Below are 24,647 nucleotides of genomic sequence, written 5' to 3' on the forward strand. Positions count from 1 at the left end.
CAATGCCCGAAAATAAGCCCGACTGTAAATAATATTTTAGGCCCTAGCCCGCTTGAAAACCAGATTTTTTTTTTAATTTATTATATAAAAAAAAAATTGTATTTGTTTTAAATATTCGAAACACTGTTTTATATGAACTTAATAAATAAACAAAAACGAAAATGTTCAATAGGTCTACCTAAATAACAGATAGTGAAAACGAAAGAAACATTAATATATATATTATAACATATAGCCAAATTTTTTTAATTTTTTTGTTTTAAATATTCTAAACACTGTTTATATATTAACTTAATAAATAAACAAAACGAAAATGTCCAATAGGTCTAACTAAATAACACATATCATGCTGAAGACTAACAACCATTATATAGCCTTTTTTCGCAAATTCTATTTCCCAGCGCGAGTCAGCCTCGTAAAACTCGTAATTTGAAGGCTATATGGAATCTTCTTTGACACACACACACACACACAACACAATAGCCTACTCAGTCACTGTACAAACAAACAGAAAACATAAATCAGATTTCGAGCAGAGCAACATTTATATAATGAAAGCGCAACAGAACAGGGCAGCAGCGACGTCACCCCACACACCAGCAAATAATAAAAATCAAACTCACCACTTCGCTGTGTTGATGTCAGCAAGGCGTTGAACAACGTTAACAACGTTAACATCCAAGAACAAATTAAAACATTCGCCAACTGGCTATATTCCAACTTCAACCTATGCCGCTTCGGTCTGGTTAATTTGTTAATCATCATCCACCTGAGCCGCGCGCTCCCCTCGAGTTATCCCTGCAGGCTGCGGAGGGAGACATCCAAATGTTTCCAAAAATGCAACTTTCCCTTGACTATTTTATCTGTTAACCTATACATCTTGACTCCTCAGACACAGGCTTTCACGCTCTGATGACAGCACTACGTTACGCGAAAATGAAACAGAAACTTAAGGTTATCCTATAACCCTAGTTATATGAGTATAGCGAGCGCAATAAAAAAAATAAAAATTTAAAGAGGGCACTGCCCGGCCCGGCCGAGCCCGAATTATTTATTTAAAAACAAAGCCCTACCCAGCCCGAACCCGTCGGGTCGGGTAGGGCCCCGTCGGGCTTGGGCAAGGTTGCAGTGCACTAGTTGGAACCATCGTGATGCTATCAGCTTTTTAGCCACTGTGATACCCGATAAAACCAATCTCTTTAGCTGTGGATGTACTGCACACTCAAAAACATCATTCAGCAGTAATACAGAGGGGTGTACAGGTATATTCCAAGTTAAGAGATTTGATAATTGCTGGGTCACCTCTTTCCAGAATATCTTAACTGGTGGGCAGTCCCAGTACATGTGCATAAATGTCCCCTCGTCCCCATTTGTACATAAAGAGCATTTGGAGTCTTGTATAAGACCCATTTTTTTCAGTCTTATAGGAGTCAAGTATGTCCTGTGAATATAGTTAAGATTGATTTGTTGATGGTCCGGGTTCCTTGATGTGAGTCGAACATTTGCCCAGGCTTCTTGCCAATCAAAATCACTTTCCAGGTCTGGTATATCCCTCCTCCAGACGGAGTCTAGGTGGAGGGTTTCATATGAGGACGTTAGTAATTGATGATAAAAATCTGAAACAAAACCTCTTGATGTCTCTCTTTCATAGAAGAATTTGTGGTATCTGTGGTGTTCAATTGGTTTCGTTAATGGAACACCTTGAGTCTTCAAACATAACAATAACTAAGTAAAAAAGATGTGTGGACTTGGTGAGATTAAATTTCTTCTGTATTTCTTCATAACTACAGAAACCCTGTTTGTTAAAAACATCCCCTAATGAGTGTATGCCTTGCTTTTCCCATATAGGGAATCTTATAGGTCGTTTTTCAATCAAGAGTGCATTGTTATTGAATAAGGGAGTATGATTGTGCCATTTATGTGGGTTAGGATATTTTTTTTGTGTTTCACGCCATATCCGGATCGCATGAGTAATTATGGGGCCAAATTTCCGTTCGCAATGCTTGATTGGTAGTTTAGTGTATGCTATGTCCTTCAGTCTATGTTTTCTTCTAATTTTCTCCAGGATACTAATGCTTGGGGATCAAACCATGTTGTCAATGGTCTTCACTGACTGCTTTCAATAATATACTCAACACGCTCTTAGTAGATCTCTCCTACTCTTGCTGATACCCCAGTTTCACACTTGCATACACCCTCACACACAACATACAAGCACTCATTAATCTTCATACTCGCACCTAGACACACGCATCTGTTTGCATACACATGCACGCACACACATACTTTCACCCCCCCCTACTCCTCCCCTGTTTATTTCTTTTGTACATAAGCTGTGCGTGTGTTTATTTGTTTGTTTGTTTATGTGTATGATTCTTAACACATTCTGGGCCAAACCCGAGATATCCCGGGTTAACTCGCCATGCGTTGGGTGCCAGACCCGAGATATCTCGGGTTTTGGTCGTTTTTTCTTTTATTCAATATTTGTATTCATTATTCATCCACTGACCTCGGTGTTGCCATAGGAAAGGATTCTGAGTTCGCCAAAGTGCAATACCGGCCGCATCCTGCTAGATGGCAGTGTCGCCCACCCTTTGAAACCTTATATCTCACCCTGTTACACTTAAGTTTAGACGGAGCTGAGTAAATCGCTTCATCCGACCACTTCGAAACGCATCTGGCACACCCGATCCATAAGTTGTGCCAAATTATGTCCGGGACCAGATGGACACCAATACTGGAAATCGCGATCAGACAATTGGAATATTCTTTTTGGAATAACCCTGATCAAAGGTAAGGACTATCTGACATCAATTTCAGCTTGATCCAACAATGTTTTCTTATCGATCCAGCTGATCAGCGTGTGTAGCGTTCAACACGAATGCCGTTACTGGCCATCAAAGCATAAAAAAACTACCCCCCCCCCCTTTCATGCATTCATGATGAAACATAATACCTATTATATACATTTGATTTGGAAATAGTAGCGTGTCCAGGCAAGAAACGCCATAGCTTATAGTAGAATACACGTAGTGCCCTATAACTCAGCTTTTCAGGAATTATCCCGGATTATGCCTAAACTATACTTATATTCACCACGGGATAATGCGTGAACGTATGCATGGGGTCGTTTTTTGATGCTTTGATCACCAGTAACTGCATTCGTTTTGAATACTACATGCGTTGATCGGCCGGATCGATATGAAATCATTGTAGGATCAAGGTGGAATTGATGCCATATAGTAGGGGTGGACGGTATAAACGGTATACGGTATAAACGGTATTAATTTGCTCTACGGTATGGATTTTGACTATACCGTGTAACCGGTAGAGTAGCTCTAAAATAGCAATGACGTCATGTAACCACAGCGCGACTATTTCAATCGCATTTGCCCCTAAAAATAGATAGAATTAGTCATAGATAATAGATATGTGCAAACTGGAAAAAGTTATTTAGGAGGCTTCGCGCAGTGGGCGTGTCAACACGCAATTGTCATTTCATAATAAACACATATCACCGCGGCGCACAGCAAGTTTCAATTTCAGTTCCTGGCATTTTTAACCAGTGGAGAAAGGTAAGAGATGTCCCTATCGTTTTTCTTATATGAATTATTCTACGTTAATAAAACATACCTAGTGATCAACTACAGTTTGCTGTAAACATTATGATATGCGTGTAGTGTTATGATAACGACGGCTGCAGCGGGAGCCGGGACGTTAAAAAGCAACACGCAGCCGGGAGGACGGCGGCAGCAGTGGATTTGCGAATAGCATGCAGCTGCAGAGCCAGCGGCGCTTTCAGGTCAGGTCCGCTCAACAGCGCCCCCCCACCCAACGGCTGAAAGCTGTGACCAGACCTGAAAGCGCCGCTGGCTCTGCGGCTCTGCAGCTACATATGCTTCTAGCAAAATCCAGCATCCAAGCCAGGCTGTTTGCAATGGGAGCAGCACGGACTCGGGACTTATTTTATTTGGAATATAATGACTTTATACGCAAAAGTAGCCTAGTTTTAAGTTAAAATATTATAAATCTACATGCCTTGAGGATGTCATTCTTTATATAGCCTGCCTATCAGGCAAAAAAAATTATTCTAACGGAAACACTGATACCGTGATATATACCGTTACCGTCTATGCTTCAAATTATACAGTGATATAAATTTTAGACCATACCGTCCACCCCTACCATATAGTCCTTACCTTTACTAGGAGGTATCCCAAAAAGAAGATTCCAACTATGTTTCCATAGTTACGCAGATGACACACAATTGTACATCTCCGCTGAACCAAATGATCACACAGCTATAAACTCCATTTCCTCCCGTCTCTTAGCAATAAACAAATGGATGACGAACAACTTCCTAAAATTAAATGAGGGCAAAACTGAAATCCTACTAGTCAGTCCTATAACAAAAAGAGAAATGTTACAGAGCAATATGGGGCAACTTACTCCTTGGATCAAACCCGAAGTTACAAGTCTTGGTGTTATAATAGACTCAGACCTAAGCTTTAAATCACACATCAACAAGGTGACAAAAACATAATTTTCCCACCTTAGAAACATAGCTAAGGTACGGCCGTTTATAAATCAAAAAGACGCTGAAAAACTGATCCATGCCTTTATCTCAAGCCGACTTGACTACTGTAATGCACTCCTCACTGGCCCCCCAAAAAAAACACAGAATGACTAACTCATTCAAAACTCGGCAGCTAGGCTACTAACTAGAACCAAGAGGAGAGACCACATCAGTCCAGTATTAGCTAACCTACACTGGCTTCCGGTAACATTTAGAATTGATTTCAAGGTCCTCCTCCTTATATACAAAGCACTAAATGGAACAGGACCAAGCTACATTGCAAATCCTCTCAACTATGTGCCTCCTAGAACATTGCGACCATATACTACTGGTCTATTGAAGGTTCCAAGCCACAGTCTAAGGAAAATCGGGGGTGCAGCCTTTGCAAACTATGCACCAGTGTTGACTGAAAAATCCTGGGTGTGGCGGGTCAGTGAATTTGGGCCAATGATGATTAGTTCAGATTTGTCACATTTGAGTTAAAAAAAGAAATTTTACATTTACATTTAGTCATTTAGCTGACGCTTTTATCCAAAGCGACTTACAAGTTCTGTACGACAAGCCATCAGTAAGGGCACAACTCTATCAGCTGAGTAACAATGTTCATCAAAGTGTTGAGTGCTATAGTGTGTATCCAGCTCTTTGTCAGAAAGGCAGGTGATGATGGTGGAGTGACGGTCAGTGATGGTCTTGGTGGAAAGGTAGAGCTGTGTGTCATCAGCATAGCAGTGCAATCGGAGGCCATGTTTGCGGAGGATCTGTCCAAGTGGGATAAACAGTAGGGGACCAAGTACTGTACCCTAGGGGACACCGTGGGGGACTGGAGGCGAGATATGAGGATGGAGTGGTGATGGTGTCGGAAGACGACGCTGAGGTCAAGGAGGATGAGGATGGAGAGGAAACCAGAGTCAGCAGATAGCAGAATGTCATTGGTGATCTTTAATAGAGCAGTTTCTGTGCTGTTTGGTGCGAATCCCAAATTGGAAGGGTTCGTAGAGGTTATTAGATTCAAGGTGGGATGTTAACTGAGTGGCAACCGCTCGTTTTTAAGCCATAAATATTGGATCAGATAATCTTTTAATAAAAAAACAGCTAAAAGTGAATTGGATCCTTTTAAATGCCCTTTTAAAAATGAAATATAGTGCTTGGAAAGGTACTTGAAAGTCCTTTAATTTCATTTTGCAATGTCTGTGTAAGCGAATGAAAACATGGAGATTTGAGCTAAACTTGCTTGGGACAGTTGGGGTTGGATGGCGTGTGCCATGATAAGTCATGGGGTTATGAAGTGAAGGTTACGAAGTGAAGGTTGTGTAGCGGATTCATTTAGAACTGTGACTAATCTTGAGTCGAATTACATGTGCATTAAACTGTTTTAACGCACACCTGCCGGCCAATCAGTAAAGAGTATTCACCCAGGCCATGGTATAAATATATATAATACATATCATTCTGTACCCAGAAGATGACTAATAAAAGTGAAGGGGACACTTGTTTCCAATGTGGTCCTCGATGGAGAAACAAATCAACAAAGGATAATAATAATAATGACTAACTTTGTCTAACTGTCCTGTGTTTTTGCAGCAATGCTGAGTTCCCCTGGGGCCAGTCTGCAGAATGCCATCAACACGGTGGGGCCAGGCCAGCCCAGTGCCCCAGCTATCAACAGCGCTGCCACGCACATCGATCCCAGCTCCATGCAGAGGGCCTATGCTGCCTTGGGCCTGCCCTACGGGAACCAGTCGCCAGCTCAGGGCCCCGGTCAACAGAACACCCAGGGGACCTCACACCAGCAACTCCGCAACATCAACACACTAGGTAGAGGCGACACAATTGCAGCGTTTGACCGCTGTGTAACGGAATGCATCTTTCCGTAAAATTACACTTTTATTGAAAATGTCACACGCTGTATTGAAATTACCTTTTGTAATTGATCAGATTATGACAAATTCTCTTCACAACAATTGTGGTGATTGAAAAATCTATTGACCTATTGATAAATGTCATAGCTAAGCCTCGTCTTTTAACTCTAAATAACTAAACTAACTAAATAGCTAAAGATGGCTAAATCCATATTAATTTTGATTAGCAGACTCTCCACAAGGAGGTTTGTGGCCTGATACACACATGAACATTTGAGAGAAATTGCTGCTGCTATTTCTTTCACTTCCCATCCACTACTGCATCTCTGCTTCTGAACACGTTTTTTGTACGTGTCTGACCCTGTGGCTTGATGTGTGTCTCTCAGGCTCCAACCAGATGGCAGGAGGGATGGGCATCCCCTCGTCAGACCAGGCTGGCATGCACTCTGATTCACTACCTTCCACCCTCAACAAGTGAGTCCATTCAACCTAGGCATGCACCAGTGCCAGTACCACACATGCACCAGTACCACACATGCACCAGTAACACACATGCACCAACAGGGAACAAAATAAGCACCCGCCAAACGGCAATGGCGTGTAGATTTCCTCTTTGGCTGGTAAATTACAGAGGCTACTCAGCCACTCTGGCGTGTAAAATAATTGGGAGCCATATGAGCATATTAGAGTATTATATCAGGGCTATACAGTGCGAGCATTTCATTCATTTAAAAATAGATTTTTGCAAACCGGAAAAATCGTCTTGCGTAGTGGCCATGTCAACAACTGCGCAATTGTAATTTCATAATAGACACGGAGCAGCGTGGATCAGCTCTGTAACAACTGATCTCGAGTCTGCTTCTACCAACTCCGCGAGCAGCGGTTCCAACATGCTTTGCATCCTCGCCAGTCCTGTATACCCACGTCGCGCTAAAAAAAAAAAAAAAAACGACTAATGTTATCTGCTAACTGAGTACTCCAACTAAGCTAACCTGCTAACGCTAATCACTGGGGACGCTCAGAGGCATAGTTAGGGAAGGAGGGGCTGAGAATCTCTGTCTCTCTCCGTCTAACTGTGTGTGTGTGTGCGTGTGTCTCACTCTCTCTCCACATCTCTCCTGAACCTATTTAATTCAAAAGGAAGATATTGATTGACAGTATCTATAGTATATAGCTCAGTAGCTGTAACAGAATAATTGTATTAATTACTATTGATTAACTATTATTCAATAGCGTTTAAATTATAATGAATTAAATAATTGTATAAAGAATTTTCCATGTTCTGTCATCTAATAATATATTCCATTACCTTTCCTATCTGTATCAAAGTCAAAGTCAAAATGTTGGTATTGTGACAACAGTACAAGCAGCTTGACAACCGATATCCTGTGTCTAGTAGGCATGGGCCAATGTGTGATTTTGGTGATATGTCCTATTGCACAGATGTTGACCCTTAGTATGCACATGCACGCACAGTATAATATGCATGTAATAAATAGTTTGTTAATAAACTGTTACTTGAAAAATGTTCACTGTGCTCCTACATTTCTTTGTGTGCTCCTAATTTTTATTTTATTTAGGAGCACATGTGCTCCCTGGGAAAAAGTTAGCGTAGAGCCCTGTATATAGTAATAATAATAACACATGGCGATATACTAAAAAGCTATTTCAAATTTTTGTCTGGTAAAAAAAATCTGTTTACCACCTTGGCTGGTAAACCAAAAAGTTAATTTTGTTCCCTGTGCACCAGTACCACACATGCACCAGTACCACACATGCACCAGTACCACACATGCACCAGTACCACACATGCACCAGTACCACACCAGTACCACACATGCACCAGTACCACACATGCACCAGTACCACACCAGTACCACACATGCACCAGTACCACCAGTACCACCAGTACCATGCATGCACCAGTACCACACATGCACCAGTACCACACATGCACCAGTACCACACATGCACCATTACCACACCAGTACCACGCATGCACCAGTACCACGCATGCACCAGTACCACACCATTACCACGCATGCACCATTACCACCAGTACCACGCATGCACCATTACCACACCAGTACCATGCATGCACCAGTACCACACCAGTACCACACATGCACCAGTACCACGCATGCACCATTACCACCAGTACCATGCATGCACCAGTACCACACCAGTACCACACATGCACCAGTACCACGCATGCACCATTACCACCAGTACCACGCATGCACCAGTACCACACCAGTACCATGCATGCACCATTACCACCAGTACCACGCATGCACCAGTACCACACCAGTACCATGCATGCACCATTACCACACCAGTACCACGCATGCACCATTACCGCACCAGTACCACACCAGTACCACACCAGTACCACACCAGTACCACACCAGTACCACGCATGCACCAGTACCACACCAGTACCACACCAGTACCACGCATGCACCATTACCACACCAGTACCACACCAGTACCACACCAGTACCATGCATGCACCATTACCACACCAGTACCATGCATGCACCATTACCACACCAGTACCATGCATGCACCATTACCACACCAGTACCACACCAGTACCATGCATGCACCAGTACCACACCAGTACCACACCAGTACCACGCATGCACCATTACCACACCAGTACCACACCAGTACCATGCATGCACCAGTACCACCAGTACCACACATGCACCAGTACCACACCAGTACCACGCATGCACCATTACCACACCAGTACCACACATGCACCATTACCACACCAGTACCACACATGCACCATTACCACACCAGTACCACACATGCACCAGTACCACACCAGTACCACACCAGTACCACACATGCACCAGTACCACAACAGTACCATGCATGCACCATTACCACCAGTACCACACATGCACCAGTACCATGTATGCCCAGTAAGCAGGACTAAACCAGGACAATATGCATACATCTATGGGTTCTCAACCTGACAACTTTATTTGGTGTTTAATATTTATCAATAATTATTATGGCAAAATAATGACGTTTATGTTATTAATCAGCATTAGAAAACATAAGTCATAGCCCTATCAGAATTTAGGGGTAAAAGAAAAAAAGGTTGGAGGATATAGATACAGGCATTTTATATCAATGATGTTTTCTCCCTCCCATATATCATACTGTTTCAGTCGTGGCTGCTGCTGTGAAATGAATGACTAGCTGCGTTTATTAAACCTCTACTACAGTGTATAATAACAGTGTATCCATAACACAATCTCCTGCTTTCTCGCCCCTCCAGTCAGCTGATGGCTGATGGGTCAGTGGCAGGGGGCATGGGCAACCTGCCCGCCGCCAGCCCTCTCTCCGCCTCGGGGGTTAGGAAGGCTTGGCACGAGCACGTCACTCAGGACCTGCGCACCCACCTGGTTCACAAACTGTAAGTGCAGGGACCATATAACGTACTGACACATGAGGAAGGACTTCATGTTCCACTAATCAATAGTAAGAAATCAATAGTACTAGTAGGGATGGGCATAGATATTCCAATAGTCGTTAACCTATTAACAGGCACCCAGAAAAGTGCCAATCTTTTTTACTTGAGCACTGCATACTTTTTTTGCAAAGCTTATCTTTATACTTTATACTTATAGCACATACATGAGCCTGGTCTCTTTTGAAAGATAACATTCTGAAGTTACTAATGCAAAAAAGGAAAATCACTTTTAGTGCTAATGAAATAGAGTAACAGAGGTCTGAACTTGAGTTGAACTTGAACTTGTAAATGGCTGCTTTTTTATATAGCGCTTTTATCCAAAGCGCTTTACAATTTGTTCCTCACATTTGACCCATTCACTCACACATTCACTCACACATTCACACACCGACGGCGGAGGCAACCATGCAAGGTGCCAACCTGCTCATTGGGAGCAATTAAGGGTTAAGTGTCTTGCTCAAGGACACATCGACACGCTGCCCGGGAGGAGCGGGAATCGAACCGGTAACCTCCGGATTGCCAGACGACTGCTCTACCTCCCGAGCCACTGTCGCCCCAAATGTGTACTCACATTTTTTTAATTTTTTTTATCTACTTTTTCTCCCCATTTTCAAATTTTTTTCTCCCATCCCAATTTCGTATTGTCCAATTCTCCCCTCCCCTGTCTCGAACGTTGTTAGACCATGCCTCCCACTGGTCGGCTGCAATGTGGACCAAGCCGTGCGTCACGTGTCCCTTCCGGTACACGAGGAGGCAGCTGTCTCATCTTTTCACCTGTACAGCGCAATCTCTCAGCGGCGAGGAGTAACGCGTGGGAGGCTCACGCTGCCCCCGATACTTCCTGATTCTGCTGTACAGGTGCACCAACCGAGCTGTAGGAGTCGCTGTCCACAACGTCCGATCCCCACCCACTGGCTTTCCCACCCCCTAATACTGCCAATTGTATTAGTATGAACGACCAGCCAAGCCGGAAGCAACGCAGAGAGCTAGAGAGTTAGTGGCGAGCGCCTTGCCCACTGCGCCACTTAGCCGCCCGTACTAAAATGTTTCTGTAATGGTTGCAATATCCCCCCCAATAAATATGAACGAAATAGGTATAAGCTGGAGAACACCGCGGATTCATAGCCTGAAGTCTTATGTAGTACAGGTCCAAATTTTATAAAAATCTGTTCAGAAATGGGTCTTTGGGAGAGATCCGGGTAAACCGTGTGCCAAAAGTGTTAGGGAGTCCGGAGTGGTCATCTGACGCGCGCGTGTAAAAAGTTGCTCGCCTGACATGTAACTCGAGAACCGAGGCAGGGTCTTATACGACCCGGTGCATGTTAAAATTATGATAAAAAAGAATCATGAGCCCGTCTCCCTCCCTCCATCCCTCTACTGCAGGGGTTCCCAACGTTTTCAGGCCGCGACCCCCGAAATAACGGTGTCAGAGAGCCCCCCCACTAGTATAAATTTTTTTTTTTTTTTTTTTTTTTAAGTTATAGCCTCAGTCAGGCCACCTTTTAAGCGGGGTGTCTGGGAACATTTTTGTTACAAAGACTTAATTTCCTGCATTCTGGTGCAGGCATTTTTTTTATTTGTTTCCTTTAAATGCCCGTTTGTGATGGCATCACAAATTATTGTTAAAAAAACGGCTAGCATATGTCACAACACTGATTTTGATGGATTTTCTTTATTTTTCTGTAATGAAAGAAAAAATACTAAATTGTCCTCTTCAAAAACGCCATAAAAATATTATATGTTGAAATTATTTACCACTTCTTTCATAAATCTTTTATTCAACTTCAGCCCTGATCATAACCACCACACATATTAAATTCATTTTATAATTCTAACCCTTTAAATGCCAGTGTGTGTGATGGGAGAGAGAGAGATAGTTCTCAAACTTGTGAGTTTAGACTGCGTTACCCTCTGTTGCAGTGATCTCCTGGTTGTTCCCCACCTAGGTTATCTAACTATCGCGCCACTGCAACTAGAAACACTGGTCTGGCCTGTTCAGGTGCATACATCAAAAAAGTGTTATTTTTATAAAAATTTTATGAAATCAATACATTCTGGAAATCATCTTGTGACCCCCATGCGGCTGCTCGCGACCCCTCCAGGTGCAGAAGAGGGCATCCAGAGCTCTCAATGAGCGTTGACATTTCGAAAAGCTACAGTACCTAGCCGATTCTAGCTTCCTGCAAGCAAATTACTTTGAAAAATGATTTTTTATTTTATTTCTCAGGATTCTCTACCACAAAACTGAACGTTATTGGCATAGATTGGAGCGCAGTTAGTGTGTCTACCTTCTGTGAACATTTAGCAACAATCCGCGTTGCAAACTGATTCAAAATGGCGGAGCCATATCCATTATTAGAATGGAACTGTACATACAGTGGGGCGACAGACCGGAGGTTCCCGGTTCGATTCCCGCTCCTCCCGGGCAGTGTGTCGATGTGTCCTTGAGCAAGATTCTTAACCCCTAATTTCTCCCGATGAGCAGGTTGGCACATTGCATGGTTGCCTCCGCCGTCGATGTGTGAGTGAATGGGTAAAATGTGAGTAACAAATTGTAAAGCGCTTTGGATAAATGTGCTATATAAAAAAGCATCCATTTACCATTTACAGTAGATTTCATTCACGGTTCTTCCTGCACGCCTGGAGATACTAAATCCAAATTGAACTCTGCAATTTTTTGGTCCGATCCATAGATGTTGGCTATAATAAGGTAATTTATAGGCCTGGTATTCTATATTCTATAATAATATTTCAAATTGCATGTGTCCGGATGGCAGAATTCAGTACTGTATCTACAAAACATTGTTTAATCATCTTCCCTTTATTCATTTGCTTTTTTTGTACACATAATCTCAAGAAGGTGCTGAACGAGCTCAGTGGCAGTTTTTCATGTCTGGTCATTTTTAGCATGGTGTTATTCGCTGTCAAAGATGCAAAGAAAAATCATAATTTATATTCTCTGTTTCATCACAATTTACGGATTTTCTGAAAATAGGGCTAGGGTTTAACAGGTTAATTAAGTAGCAAAAGGTTACACTATAAAAACAAACTGGATAGTTGATGATAATAAACATTTAAAATGTTTGTAGGAACAGTGGGAGAGAGAGGTAGGGAGGGGTTTTAGGTTGCGTGTTGTGACGTTTAGACTTCAGAGAGAGTAAAGTACAGAAAAAAGGTACTGTTGGGTACCTATATCGATTCCCAGGTAAAAAGAAAAATTGCAAGTTGGCTGGTAAAAAAAAAAGTCGCAAATTTAATCTGTCAGAAAAATTGCAATTCGATATTTTCCCAAAATCGTGCAGCCCTAAGTCTTAAGAGGTTAAGTTGTCTTTTGATTTCAGCCATCTCCTCTTCCTGCTCTAGAGTACAAGCCATATTCCCCACTCCGGACCCTGCAGCACTGAAGGACCGCCGCATGGAGAACCTGGTGGCGTACGCACGCAAGGTGGAGGGGGACATGTACGAGTCGGCTAACAGCAGGGTAACTTACACGCAAGGTGGAGGGGGACATGTACGAGTCGGCCAACAGCAGGGTAACTTACACGCAAGGTGGAGGGGGACATGTACGAGTCGGCTAACAGCAGGGTAACACCAATGCTGCGGCCCAATTCTCCCCTTGGCCCTACCCCTTGGCCCTACGGTTCCGTTAAGCCCGTTCCCGCGAAGTGTAGGGGTGTCCCATTTCACTTTGGATCAAGGGGTAGTGACGTTTCAGCCCTACAAACGGAGTCTGCCAAGATGCAGGCTCGATTTCAAGGGAGAGATGGTATTTCCCAGAATGCACTGCAAACCTTTTCGCAAATCTAAAGAAAACAAAAATGGACGGAGCGGTACCAGTAATTTAGACAAATCAACTGGAATATGTTAGTTTTTTACACATATGTTGGATTATGTAATTGGTTTGTCCAATAAAAAAATCACTAATTAACCGGTGGTTATCCTATAACCCTAGTTATATGATTACTGGTGAAGTGTCTCGCTTCGCCTATGGGATTGATTGATTGGACATTTTATTAACACTTTGACTGCCTAAAAACGCTTTACAGCGTCATTGCTGGCCATGCTAAAGTTGCCGGGGGACGCTGTACAGCGTCCTTATATCAATATTTCAAAAATCTGGAATCGGATTCATATTTCCCCTCCGCTGGCCTGAGATCCACCAGGAGGACCCACTGAGCTCTCTGGCGGTTCAGGAGCGCCATCTGGTGGCCGATTGGCGCAACCGCTTAACAGGAAGCGCAGTAGAGGTTTTGCTGGTCGGCCGTAATACTTCCGGGCACTCGGTATAGCTTCCGGCACTCTAGCTCGTCACACTACATAGCGATCGATTGCCAATAACTCGATAAACAACATGATTTGGACGTATATACCATTATACAAGCTGGAGATGGACCGGGTAAAAATATATCCCATAATGATAAAATTTCTACTCGACGATGATCGCCCAACGGCGCGCGGAGACTGGGGTGAGTTTCAGCGTGTAATGTTACCATCTTCGATACTAACTGCTTTTATCAACATTTGACCCACATTAGATGATTGGTATAACGCTGCCCACGGAATTATAAACGCCCCCTCGCCCATCCGGTCAACATCAGATGACGTGTAGTAACTTCTAGAAGTACGTCTAGTTGGAATTTTTTATATCGCGCTGATTGCCATCAAACTGTATTTCATCATCAATATAATGCATTTGGGGCTATATATCACGTTCTGGAGAAAGCTGCAGAAAGAGATGAAAACATACTTATACATTAGACCAGGGGTCAGCAACCTTTTTGACATGGAGTGCCTGTTTGAAATATAGTTGTAACTAGTGTGCCTCAACAATATTCCATGCATCGTATTTTTTTTCTTCATAATCAGGTCTTTTTAATGAATGCAATGCAGACAAACAGCTGCATACAGTGCGACCATTTCACTCACATTTGCCCATTCATTTTTGGACACATCACACACCATCGGTGTGTGTACTGTACGTGTGCTGTCATAGCTCCACCTACAAGCCTAATGGAGAACACCAGGAGAACACCAGGATGTGAATGGAGGGTGAATGTGAGGTATATCGTGTAAATAAGTTTTGATTGATCGCAAGACTACACTGTAAAAAAAGAAATTATTAGTTACCAGAACTTAAAAATATTGAGTTCAGTTACTGTGCATTAAGGTTTTCAGTTTTCAATCCATAATACGTTAACAGAAAAATAAGTACACAACCACATTATTTCAACCTAATAAAACTATGTTTATTGTCATTGTTTTAAGAACACAAGTTGACTTGGTAATACTCACATTTTGAGTAAAAAAATGGCTTTTAACATGTGCAATGTTCAATGAAATAGAAAAATAAATAATACAATTTGTTGATTAATCCCACTGGTCACAATGGTGACCGTAATAATGTTTTTGTTATAAGGCTCTGCAAATGTTACTGAATGATGTAGCAATGTATTTCCAGCTAAATTGAAATAATAAACAAATAAAGGGTCTCAATTAAATATGTGGAAGTAAAAAGAACCTGTGGGAGGATTTCAACAAGATAAATGCGACAACAGTGCAAAATAGTTCACTATAATATTTCAAAGCAAAAAAAAAAAAAATAATAATACTGCCCCCTGTGCCTATGCAAATGCCCCCGCGTGCCTATGCAGGCACGCGTGCCTAGGGTTGCCTACCCCTGCATTAGACCATACTTTACTATGAATATGTGAATGAAAAAGTTTAACGTTGCTACACAATGAACAATACATATAGGACTTTGAATGGGCCCTAATAATGGCAATGTAGCAATAGAATTTAAAAAGTTATAGCCATGCAAAGAAGGGGACTTTCTCCATAGACAAATAGCGCTGGCAATCTATGGTATATCATTAATTTAACCCAAGGCAACCAAAGTGTTAACAGATTGCAGAATGGGTACAATACAGTACGGCTCAATACACACAATTGTTAAGGGGATGCAGACCAGAGAAAGACTTTCATCTTGTTTACATCAGGGTCCCCCATTTTCAATTCATTATAACATTTATGACATACAGGGCGGCTACGTGGCGCAGTGGGCAAGGCGCTCGCAACGAATGTTGGAGACTAGGCTCGAACAGGATGCCTCCTGTTCGAGCCCCGCTCTCCACATTGCTTTCAGTTTAGCTGGTCGTCCACAGTAATACACATTGGCCGTATTACGGGGAGGGAAACTGAAGGGTGGGGATCGGGCGTTGTGGACAGCGACTCCTACAGGTCGGTTGGTGCGCCTGCGCAGTAGAATCAAGAAGCGACGGGGGCGGGGCCCCTCCAAAGCCCAGACCCCCGACGTTGAAAGATCGAGCCGCGCAGGTGAAAAGATGCGACGGCTGTTACCTCGAGTATCGGAGGGGACTCGTGCTATGTATGACTTAGTCCACATTGCAGCCGGCTTGTGGGAGGCAAGAAACAGCGTTCGTGACAGGGGAGGGTTGAATTGGATGATACGAAATTGGGATGGGAGAAAATATAGAAATGGGAGAAAAAGTGGATAAAAAAAAAAAGACTACAATATGACCAACGGTTTCATGACGGCTTCCTGTCCTCGCCGGAAGTGCGTCGGATACCTAAGTTAACTTAACGTTAAATGTTCAACAACAGAACAGATTGCTGCTAATTAAACACTTCATGGCTAATTAAACACTTCATGGAAACGGAGTAACGTTAACGTTATGTCGAGTTCATACGTGTAGTGTAGTATGAACTCGACATAACATTAACATTACTCCGTGTCCACTCTTGCGTCGCAGATGGATGGTACACTATGTTAGCTCCGTAGCTAATCCGCTCATAGACTAATTTACCGATAGCAGTACTGTTAACGTCGGAGCTTATCAATACTCCTGGGTTTTGGGGGGCATCCCTAGCACTGAACCACCGCCTCTCTGGCTAGGTTTGTGTGCTTGCGTGCGTGTATGTGCGTGTAGATGACGTAATTTGGGCAAGTGTGTGTGTGACTGACTTTTTTTTCTGCGAGAGGGAGAGGAAAGCATTTAGCACTGCGCTTGTAAGTCTCATCTCAGCCGCGGCGGCCTCCAACGCGAGGGCAAAACATCACGATATCCACGATACGTTTAAAAAGTGTATCGTTAATGAACTGTACCCGATATTTATATAATATCGTCATATCGCCCAGCCCTACTACCATGGTCATATTCTGTTGTATCATGTAGTACGCTATACTGCCATGTAGTACCATGCAATACCATGTAGTACTACTGTATTATGCTTTATTATAGTCTCACCCATTAATTTTCTATTTGACTGACGTCTGTAATGTATGAATATAAAGAACCTGACTAACATTTGATTAAACTTGTGCTACAAAATAACAACACAAAATGTCAAGTTTGATACCAAAAACCTTTTTATATACAAGCATAAACACTGAAGACATTCGTTATAATTTACATGGTATGCAGAGCAAACTTCATGGTCCTTCTGATGTAAGCTGCCTGTAAGTAATGTAAACAGTCGGCGTGTGAGTGAGTTGCGTCATTACGCTGTCTGCAACTGAGTGCTAGTGCTGTCCCATTTCGTAGTGCAATTCACCCCTTGTGGCTCCGCTCTGAAGGGTGACTCGAGGGGTAGGGCCAAGGGGAGGAATGGGACGCAGCACAAGCCTTCCGTATCCAGCCATTAGAATGGGAACATGACTTATATGCTTACAATTGTGTCCAACACTGAAATTGAAATAGAAAAATCTACCAATATTCTCATCTTTACCTTTTTAACTCACAGACACACTTTAACTTTTATTCATGTCATTATTATCCTCTGAAGACTATGTAGTCTTTATTCATGTCCCCTTGGTTCTTATTGTTGTTCTATTATTTGCTCTAACCTTTGGGTCACATGCATTTTAAACTCTTATAATAAACTTAAAACCCCATCATGTTTTGCTTTGTCCGTCCAGGATGAGTACTACCACTTCCTTGCTGAAAAGATCTATAAGATCCAGAAGGAGCTGGAGGAGAAGAGACGCTCGCGGCTCCAGAGACAGCCTGGCATGGTGGGGGGAGCGGTGGGGCCCCAGCAGCCTGGCATGGGCCAGCCCAACCCCATGGGCCCTGGCCAGGCTGTCCGACCACCCAGTGAGTAGCTGCTACCCTTCCCTGCTCTGCTCCTAGATGGCTGGAGTGGACAGATGAACGAGGCTTTTGAACATCAGTGTCTCTGTACCATACTCCTAATTGTTCCTTAGGAACGGCGCTTTCATTCATTCATTCTTTATTTCTACTTGAAGATTTACACTGAGGGACAACCCTCATTTACAGTGTCGTCGAGTATCACATAGTAATCATCAATTCATATACAAGTACAAGAAAGAGAAAACGAGTTTAAGTAATGGTACAGGAAATATAATCGAAAAATTGATTCCTTTAAAATATTACACACTCGATCTTAAAACAATTACAGTTTGTGCTCTAAATCGAATGTGCCCTGTAGGGCGTTCTACAATTCAGGAGCACAGAAGCCAAAAGGTAGATCTACCAAGTTCAGTGCAAACTCTAGGTATTTTAAGTAATTTGTTTGTGTACTATATGGTGCAGAGGTCTATTGCAACAATGAGGTAATGTAGTTTTGACTATCTCCAATTATGGCTTTATATAGAAACAATTGCCAGTTAGCCAGGTAGTGCCAGTTAGCCATGTAGTGCCAGTTAGCCAGGTAGTGCAGCTGTGACCGCGTCCCCGACTGCCAAGAACCTTGGTGTTGTCCTCGATGACCAGTTGAACTTCTCTGCTCACATCGCAGCGACAACCAGAACCTGCAGATTCCTCCTGAGCAACGTCGGAAGGATCCGCCCCTTCCTGACAAAAGAAGCCACCCAACTCGTCCAATCAACAGTCATCTCCCGCCTCGACTACTGCAACGCACTGCTCGCTGGCCTTCCGGCCACTGCCACCAAGCCTCTTCAACTCATTCAGAACGCAGCGGCCCGCCTGATCTCAAACATACCGAAGTCAGCCCATGTCACCCCACTTCTTAGGGACCTGCACTGGCTCCCCATTGCCGCACAAATCCACTTCAAGGCCCTCGACCTGGCATACCGTGCAGCAAAGGGAACCGCTCCTGCCTACCTCCGGTCAATGGTCTCTAACTATACACCCTCAAGACCCCTACACTCTGTATCTTCTGGCCGTTTCAGACCCACTCCTATCCGGGCTCCGGGAGGGTCATCAAGGAGAAGCCGCCTATTCTCAGGCCCTGTTTAGACGGAAACGCTAGCAGGTGAATCCGCAAAAAAAAAAATCGGATGTGCCTTTCGTTTATACGAAAACGGCGTTTTTACGGGGTGAAACCGTAAAAAAGTGAGACCACCTTCCAGGGTGGAATTCCTAGAAACGATAAACCTTTGCGCTATCATCTAAACTGTCAAACCGCATAAAACGATGACGAAAGGGTTGTCAAGGCGCTCGTCGCGCGTACTGCTTACATCACAGGCATGCGCCAGTAGCCTAGAAGCGTAAACAAAGCATGTCTATAGATTCTATCCATGGCGATCACCTGAAGGCTACATTGGCAGTACTTTTAAATACACAAGAATCTGTCCCGCGGCTATCACAACTATTAGTACTGGACCCACTGTCTGAGTGACTCTGCTTTGGTCCAATCACATTCCCCACCCACAGTCTGCGAATCAGAGGCAGAGTAGGGCGGGTCTTCACAGCACGTCATGTGACATATGCGCCAATCGTGTGACAGTGGGGCTCCGTCGTCTCGAGTCGTTACAGCGTCGTCTGCACGCAGAATTCCATCCCAAAACGCTAGTCTAAACGCAAAATTAAAAGTGAGACCGCAAGACGACTTTTGCGGTTTCTGTTCAGACTCTCTCCGTCTAAATGTAGCCTCAGACCTTACATTTACATTTAGTCATTTAGCTGACGCTTTTATCCAAAGTGACTTACAAGTCATCAGGAAGGGCACAGCTCTATCAGCTGAGTAACAATGTACATCAAAGTGTTGAGTGCTACAGTGTAGTAGGGCTGACCCCTATTAGTCGACTAATCGGTCGAAAGGAGCCGTAGTCGACTGGCCAACCTCTTAGTCGAATATATATATATATAAATTATTATTTTGTATCATTCTTTCCAAACGAAAAGAGGCCTAGAAGTGTGGCTAACGCTAATGGCACGCATACCAGAGGCTAACTGCCTACGAAAACAGGCACGGAGGCATTGAAAGAGGATTTCACCCATCTAATGAACACACTATAAGATAAGACAAATCAAGACAAATATCAAGATGTATCCATCAGTGGACCAATTGCATGCTTTTGCAGAGGACAAGAAGCCTTCCGTCGACTCCTTCCGACATTAAGCACCCCCCACAGCCCAAATGGAATGATAAAAGAAATGTTAAAAAAAAATATATATATATATATTATATATATATATATATATATATATATATATATATATATATTTTTTTTTTTTTTTTTTTTAATTGTCGACCAATAGTCGACTAACGGCAAATTTTGGCCAATCATAGTCGACCATCCAAATCCTTAGTTGGGGACAGCCCTACAGTGTAGGTTAGTTTATTAGGACAAGTGCATGACAGTAAGGTTAGTTAGGGTTAAAAAAATATATATATAAAATGTATTTGTTTAAATTTCAGCTAATGGTTGAAGAAGTGCGTCTTTAGTCGATGGCGAAAGATTGGACGGGGTTTCGGCTGTCCTAACTGTGGAGGGCAGTTCATTCCACCATTGTGGGGCAAGGACTGAGAAAAGGCAGGTTCTCCATTCTCCAGTCCTTGCCCCACAATGGTGGAACGAACTGCCCACCCCAGTTAGGACAGCCGAAACCCGTCCAATCTTTCGCCGTCACCTAAAGATGCACTTCTTCAACCATTATCTGAATTGGGGGGGGGGGGGGAAATCTAACCCTAACTAACCTTATTGTCATGCACTTGTCCTAATATACTAACCTAAACTGTAGCACTCAACACTTTGATGAACATTGTTACTCAGCTGATAGAGCTGTGCCCTTCCTGATGACTTGTAAGTCGATTTGGTTAAAAGCGTCAGCTAAATGTAAATGTAGTGCCAGTTAGCCAGGTAGTGCCACTTGGAGGCACTAATTGCTATTTTGGAGATACATGCATTTTTACTTATTCTGGTGTAGGATTTAATGTTAGTCAGTATGGATAAGATGTATGTGATCCATGTGTCACAAGGAACTCCATTGAAACGGTGGTCTGTCTTCCCCTCCCAGATGGACCCGTGCCGATGCCCAATGTGCCAAACCAGATCATGAACCGCATGCAGGTGTCTCAAGGTAAGAGTGCTCACCTCCACTCGACAGAAACCACCTAATAATGCTCTTCAATTCCTTAACAGGTTCAGAGCCAGAGGTCGCTATGGGCGTTTGGCCGTTGTGTGCCAGCGCTCTGTTCAATGGGGATAAATTCCGGTGTTTGCAGTGCTAAACCTATATTAAATATTATGGATCTAATAACGTCGATTGTCAGTGAGTTTCTTCCGGTCAACATGCAAAAAAACGGATAATCTTTTCATCCATACATTTCCGTTTTATACCGTGGTGAATATGAGTATAGTTTTAGAGTGATCCTGTGTAATCCCCGGAAACTCCGCCAAACAGCGCTTTAGTTTTAATTGTGCCATTTCTCGCCTGATTATTGAATAAATCTGAAATCAACGCTAGATTATCGGTATTATGTTTCATCATGCATGCACGAAAGGGTGGGGTGGGAGGTTGTAAACAAAAAATAAAAAAAAATGTATCTCCCCCCTCCGTACTTTTTCTCCCATCCCAATGTTAGTCGTTATGCCAATTCCCTTCCTGGTCGTTGCGCACTTACCCCCTACCGTCGGTCTGGGAGGGTGAAGACTTACCCACATGCCTCCTCCGACACATGTGTAGCCAGCCCACCACTTCTTTTCACATGACAGCGAGGACTCATTGGGGGAGTGTACCGCGTGGGAGGATCACACTACCTCCCCCAGCTCCCTCCCTCGCTGTGCAGGTGCCCCTACCGAACTGTAGGAGTCGCTGTTTACAACGGCCAGGATACACCCCACCGGCTTCCCACCCGCTGACACTGCCAATTGTGTCAGTATGGACGACCGACCAAGCCGGAGGTACCGCTGACAGCTGCATTCGATACCAGTGTCTGCGGTGGTAGGCAGACGCTTAGTCCGCTGCGCTACCCGGCCGCCCTGGGAGGTTGTTTTTCTATACTTCGATTGCCACCAACGGCATACATTACACAGTACATTACAGACACACGCTGCGAAATTATCGGATCAACGCAAGATTGATAACATATAGTCCTTACCTTGTCTATGATGTACTGCAAAAAGAATAATCCAATTATCTGATCGCCATTCCAAATACTGATCGCGATCGTGTGTCCAAAGTTATCCAGCATTGCACATGAACGGGCGGCCGGGGACCCTCGTCAAAGCCATCCCTATAAGCGCTTGTTTAGACCCCGCCCCCACGCCGCAGCTCGGCCTAGAAAACAAACCACATAGTTTCAGAGTGCAATAGCGGCCGCAAGGCGTTAGGCGGCGGTATTGGCCGCTTGCGATCTCAGAGCCATTCCCAATGATAACATCAGGCTGGATGGATATAGCGAATTAAAGAAATAACGATTAAAACCTGACTTTTCTCGGGTTTGGCACTCGAGCGATGGCCAGTTAACCCGACTTATCTCGGGTCTGGCGTCCATTGTGTTAGAGAGGCCATTGTATGCTTAGTGTGTTTATATAGCTGTAGAAAATCCAAAGTCCACTTCAAAGGGAGTTATTCTCTCCAACAGAAATCACTGCTTCTGAACTGCCTGAAAAGCCAAATTTGTAGTCCAGCCTTTCTTGCATTACACATCTACTTCACTATGTAACACAATAGTATTATAACATGCTCTGGTCCTGACTTCTGTGTCTGTTTTTCCAAGATGGCAGCTTGCTTGTAAACATTCTCTTTTTCTTTCTAAACGGTTTTAGGTGAGAAATAGGATATGCTAATGCTGCTTCTTCGTTCATATTTGATCTGCAACCCCTAGTTTTGACAGTTTGATCTGAATTTCCTGAGTGAGACCCCACACAGCCTGTACAGCTGTAACTGTGCTTTCTGACCATAAAAACATGCAAATGTTTGTAAATATTAAATTGGGAAATGGGCATAATATGGGTTTTTTAAGAGTTATCCTCTGAGCTCAGCCTCTCGCTAAGCTCTCCACTCATCGATTGCTGTATCTCCTGTGGCCATTTGACAGACAAGCATCCTTCTGTTGTGTGTATGCTAATTTGTTTGATTACCGAAAGCAATTTGGTGAATTTTATTTTTTTATTTATTTATTGTTATTCGCACTTACAAACATATATTCTGGGATAAAATAAGTAAAAAGAAGAACAGTTAAAATGTGCAGCAAAGGTCAAAAAACCCAAGGGCTTATAAGCGACCTCCCCTCTTAAACCTATATAGGATAACTACACAAAAAGAAATCCCCCCCCCCCCCCCCCCCCCACATTATGCACAAACACATGCGCATATCCCTCTCTCATACACACAGATACATACAATACAGCATTATACAACTATTATAATGTTGGGGGGGGGAATTTAAAAGACTTTACACAAATACACATGTATACTATAGACTACAGGATCTGTAGTTCTTTTTTAAGCTTACTTTTAAATATATTTAAAGTGGAACATGTTTCTATTAGATTTTGTATATCATTCCACATCACTGCACCTTGATAAACAAATGAGAATTTGGTGAATTGTAAACTCTAATAATTGCGAGTTCCTCTGAGTTAACCTGCGTGCACCTGTATTACGTGTTTTACCCAAGTCGTCATGATAAATTAATGACTTCGTAACCTCTTAATGATTTGAAGGAAGCTGATTCAGTAATTTAATTACAACAACTGTGCTTAGTGTAAACAGGCCTCTAATTGTGCGTGTGTGTTTGTCCCCACAGGAATCAATCAGTTTAATCCTATGGCGATGCAGAACGTGCAGATGTCTCAGGCTCCCATGGGCGCGCGCGCCGTCTCCCCCATGAACCACCCACAGCAGATGAACATGAGCTCCGTCCCAGGGGTGAGATCTCTTTTTCTCCCTCTTTCTCTTGCTCTCGCTCCCTCTCCTGCTTCTCCCTCTCTGCCTGCCTCTTCCTCTGGGTGTGTCTTGTTTCTCGGCTACCACCTCCTCTCCTCTCCTCTGTGACCTGGATATAGATTTCTGCCCCGCCGCCTTGGCAGCCGTCCCAATAAGGCTAGGTGTTCAAAGAAGCTTAAGACCGCCCTCAGAAAGGGCTTCGTCAGAGGACAGACGAGTGACGGTCATGGAAAAGTGTTTGACTAGCAGTGATGTGCTGGAACCTTGCTCATATCACAAGGATCCATTTTCACTCCTTCCATGACATGTACAATATATACTTTACGTCTGCAGCCTGCCGCTGACCCTTGTGATTGGCTGGCGGACTGCCCGTCTCGGTCCAGTGATTGGCTGGCTGTCGCTGAAGCAGTCTGTAATGAAGCGGTGGCAGTGCCCCGTGTCTAGATCACTGCCGTTTAATGTCCCCCCTCGGCTCTTGATCTCCTGCCATGTGGCCTTCGAATCAGCGTGGTGTTTTTTCCTCAGTCCTGCCACAGGGCCTTCCGAGGATGTACTGTTGTGTGTGTGTCGCGCATTCCATTCAGAGGCAGGTTGTTTCA

The 24,647-nt window shown here is 43.5% G+C and overlaps 1 protein-coding gene across 2 annotated transcripts in view; it reads left to right on the plus strand.

Moving 5' to 3' along the window:
* crebbpb (CREB binding lysine acetyltransferase b) overlaps positions 1 to 24,647 on the plus strand; it is a 202,247-nt gene that overhangs the window by 149,986 nt on the left and 27,614 nt on the right. For both annotated transcript variants that reach the window (XM_084329454.1, XM_084329455.1), the window contains exons 6-12: positions 6,158 to 6,391; positions 6,822 to 6,909; positions 9,734 to 9,871; positions 13,292 to 13,409; positions 17,865 to 18,042; positions 21,172 to 21,234; positions 23,909 to 24,030. In XM_084329454.1, the coding sequence (XP_084185580.1) occupies positions 6,158 to 6,391; positions 6,822 to 6,909; positions 9,734 to 9,871; positions 13,292 to 13,409; positions 17,865 to 18,042; positions 21,172 to 21,234; positions 23,909 to 24,030 (941 nt within the window). The remainder of the gene's footprint in view (positions 1 to 6,157; positions 6,392 to 6,821; positions 6,910 to 9,733; positions 9,872 to 13,291; positions 13,410 to 17,864; positions 18,043 to 21,171; positions 21,235 to 23,908; positions 24,031 to 24,647) is intronic.

The sequence above is a fragment of the Notolepis coatsorum genome (assembly GCF_963971535.1).
Source record: "Notolepis coatsorum genome assembly, chromosome: 14".
Taxonomy (NCBI): Eukaryota; Metazoa; Chordata; class Actinopteri; order Aulopiformes; family Paralepididae; genus Notolepis; species Notolepis coatsorum.